Source organism: Penaeus japonicus, unplaced genomic scaffold (genome assembly GCF_977035675.1).
Source record: "Penaeus japonicus unplaced genomic scaffold, GWHDUDI00000001_assembly GWHDUDI00000012, whole genome shotgun sequence".
Classification (NCBI taxonomy): domain Eukaryota; kingdom Metazoa; phylum Arthropoda; class Malacostraca; order Decapoda; family Penaeidae; genus Penaeus; species Penaeus japonicus.
Window position 1 is genome coordinate 37,145,804 of NW_028234414.1, and position 2,500 is coordinate 37,148,303.

Genomic DNA, 2,500 nt, shown 5'->3' on the forward strand with positions numbered 1-2,500 from the left:
ATGTACTGACAATATGAGAATCTCTTTAAAAAGCATTTTGAAAGTCGTCATGTGGTGTACTCAACAGGTGGTGTCCGAGTTGGCGGCGCAGATCCTGCGTGTGGCTGAGGGACCCTCGGCCTTCGTCGCGGGACCTCACAAGCGCAACTCGGAGCTGATCAACTCCCTCCTGGCGATCCCAAAAACCATGAACGACGCCGGAAGGAGATAGACAATTAGGATGAATCCATCTACTGTAATTAGGGTAGTAAGGTTAGGAACCAAGGAACTGATTTCATTGGACGAACACTGTACTATGATAATAATGCCAACAATGATAATAGTAAAGATAATGATAACAATAATGATGATAATGTATATGATGAATGAGGATTACAATTCCATTAATATCAATGATGAAATTAATATGATTGTAGTAATAATTAGGAAACTAATTATATCATTATATCACTGAAATACTAATAAAAAACTGATAATAGATAAATGGATCTTATTCTATCTACTTCTTTATAGTGACATCAATCTCTAAAACTGATGATTGTCTGTCCCCAGATGACCACGGAAGTGATGAATCCTGTTACTTCTCATAACATCACATTCTGACAATAAAAAAAAATGTTGAAGCACCAATTCGCTCTAATAATTTTCTGAGATACCGAATAAAATATATAACTTAAATGTACTCAGTGTATCAGACCAACCTCTTTTACATATACAGAACTCTTGTAAACTATTTACAGTAGAAGAATGAAACCCTTCTGTTAGGCGAAAATGAAGTCAAAGGCATATGATGTAATATATATATATATATATATATATATATATATATATTGTGATGAACGATGTATAAATGATGCAGGTTTGACTTAATCTTCAGTTCTGACTCTTAAAATCATAATACACTGTAGTATAAAGCATCGATTAAGAACTCGACAAAGAAAAAGCTAGCTAGCTAGATAAATAGAGATAGATAGATAAAGATAGATAGATAGAGAAATATTGATAGATAAAGAGAGATAGAGAGAGATAGAGAGAGAGAGGGAGAGAAAGAAAGAGAGAGGAAGATTGACAGATAGATAGATATAGAGATTGGCATATGAATATGTAGGGAAAGAGAGGAAGATAGACAATAGATAGATATATATATATAGATAGTGATATAGAGAAAAAGAGGGAGTGAAACAGAGAGAAGGTGGTGAGGATGAATATATATATATATATATATATATATATATATATATATATATATAAATATATATATATAAATATATATATATATATATATATATATATATATATATATATATATATATATATATATATACACACACATACACACACACATACACACACACACGCAAGAAATTTCAATATTGCTCATATTTATGAACTATTCAATAGAGCTATTTCATGAAATGAAGTTGGATAGTATTTTCAATGAGGAAGAATTTGAAAATAGTCATGAAAGTGAAGTTAATTGAAATCATTTGTTCCTGTCGGCTGACTTGTAAGTATATGATACTGTATGTTCAATATAGAAAGTATAATAAGAACTTTGTGTTGTAAGTTATAATATGACATGTTAAAAGCTGTAGAATTTCTTTGTATACACACAGAGTTATATCTTTTGGTAATTTGGATATACTGTAACAACTTTGTAAGAAGATATAGTATCATATGTCATATATCAGCATATACATGAAATGAATGATTTTATTTGTATACAGTCTATAATAGTATATCAGACATCATCAGAGTCAATAACCACAGAAACTCTTTATAAATATCTTCCGCTTTTATTTCTCGAATCTAACGTCAGCTGGTCAGTGTTTGAAAGTAAGATTTAAGTCTCTTTTTGTTTAATATTCCATTCACGATAAGTATGTTTCTTTTTGTCCATCAACATATACAAGCAAAATTTGTGTCCATATGTCAAGATGTTTATTTTGATGCATTCATGATGTTCGAAATATAAAGATATCAAAGTCAAGGGTCATTTGGGTTAGAAGTCTTCGATATGCCTTCCTTTAAGACGTCTCATGTTGTGATGAACTGTGATGTTATGCATGATGCTGTATATTAAGTTGAATCGTCATACCGTGTGTTCCAGTATTTTTCATTCAATCTTAAGCAGCTCTTTCAAATGGCAAGATCTATTAACTCATTCCAATATTGGGTTTCATTTCTAATAGTTTTAGGGGAAAAAGACGTTTTGATAACGCGCTGTATTTGTATAAAGTCATTGGCGTATTTTTCATTAGCTCCAAACATCATTTTTCACTTTCCCACACACGGTCCACTTTTTGTCGGCAGATTGCTGGCTGCCATAAAAAAATACAACCATGAATAGTGGGTAAGCTTGTCCACGCACACAAGCCACAATATATATGTTTATATGTGTGTGAGTGAGTGAGTGTATGCGTGAGCGTGTGTATCTGTGTGTGAGAGAGTGTGTTAGAGTGCATGTAGAAATCATAGAGAGATACTCTTTTTTCATGCC

The 2,500-nt window shown here is 31.9% G+C and overlaps 1 protein-coding gene across 1 annotated transcript in view; it reads left to right on the forward strand.

Annotated features, from left to right (window-relative positions):
• The window catches only part of LOC122256084 (pigment-dispersing hormone type 1-like), a 902-nt gene extending 379 nt beyond the window's left edge, over window positions 1–523 (forward strand). Inside the window, exon 3 of the mRNA XM_043020543.2 lies at window positions 68–523. Coding sequence (XP_042876477.2) covers window positions 68–211 — 144 coding nt within the window. The 3' untranslated portion in view covers window positions 212–523. The remainder of the gene's footprint in view (window positions 1–67) is intronic.
• The last annotated feature ends 1,977 nt before the right edge of the window (window positions 524–2,500 follow it).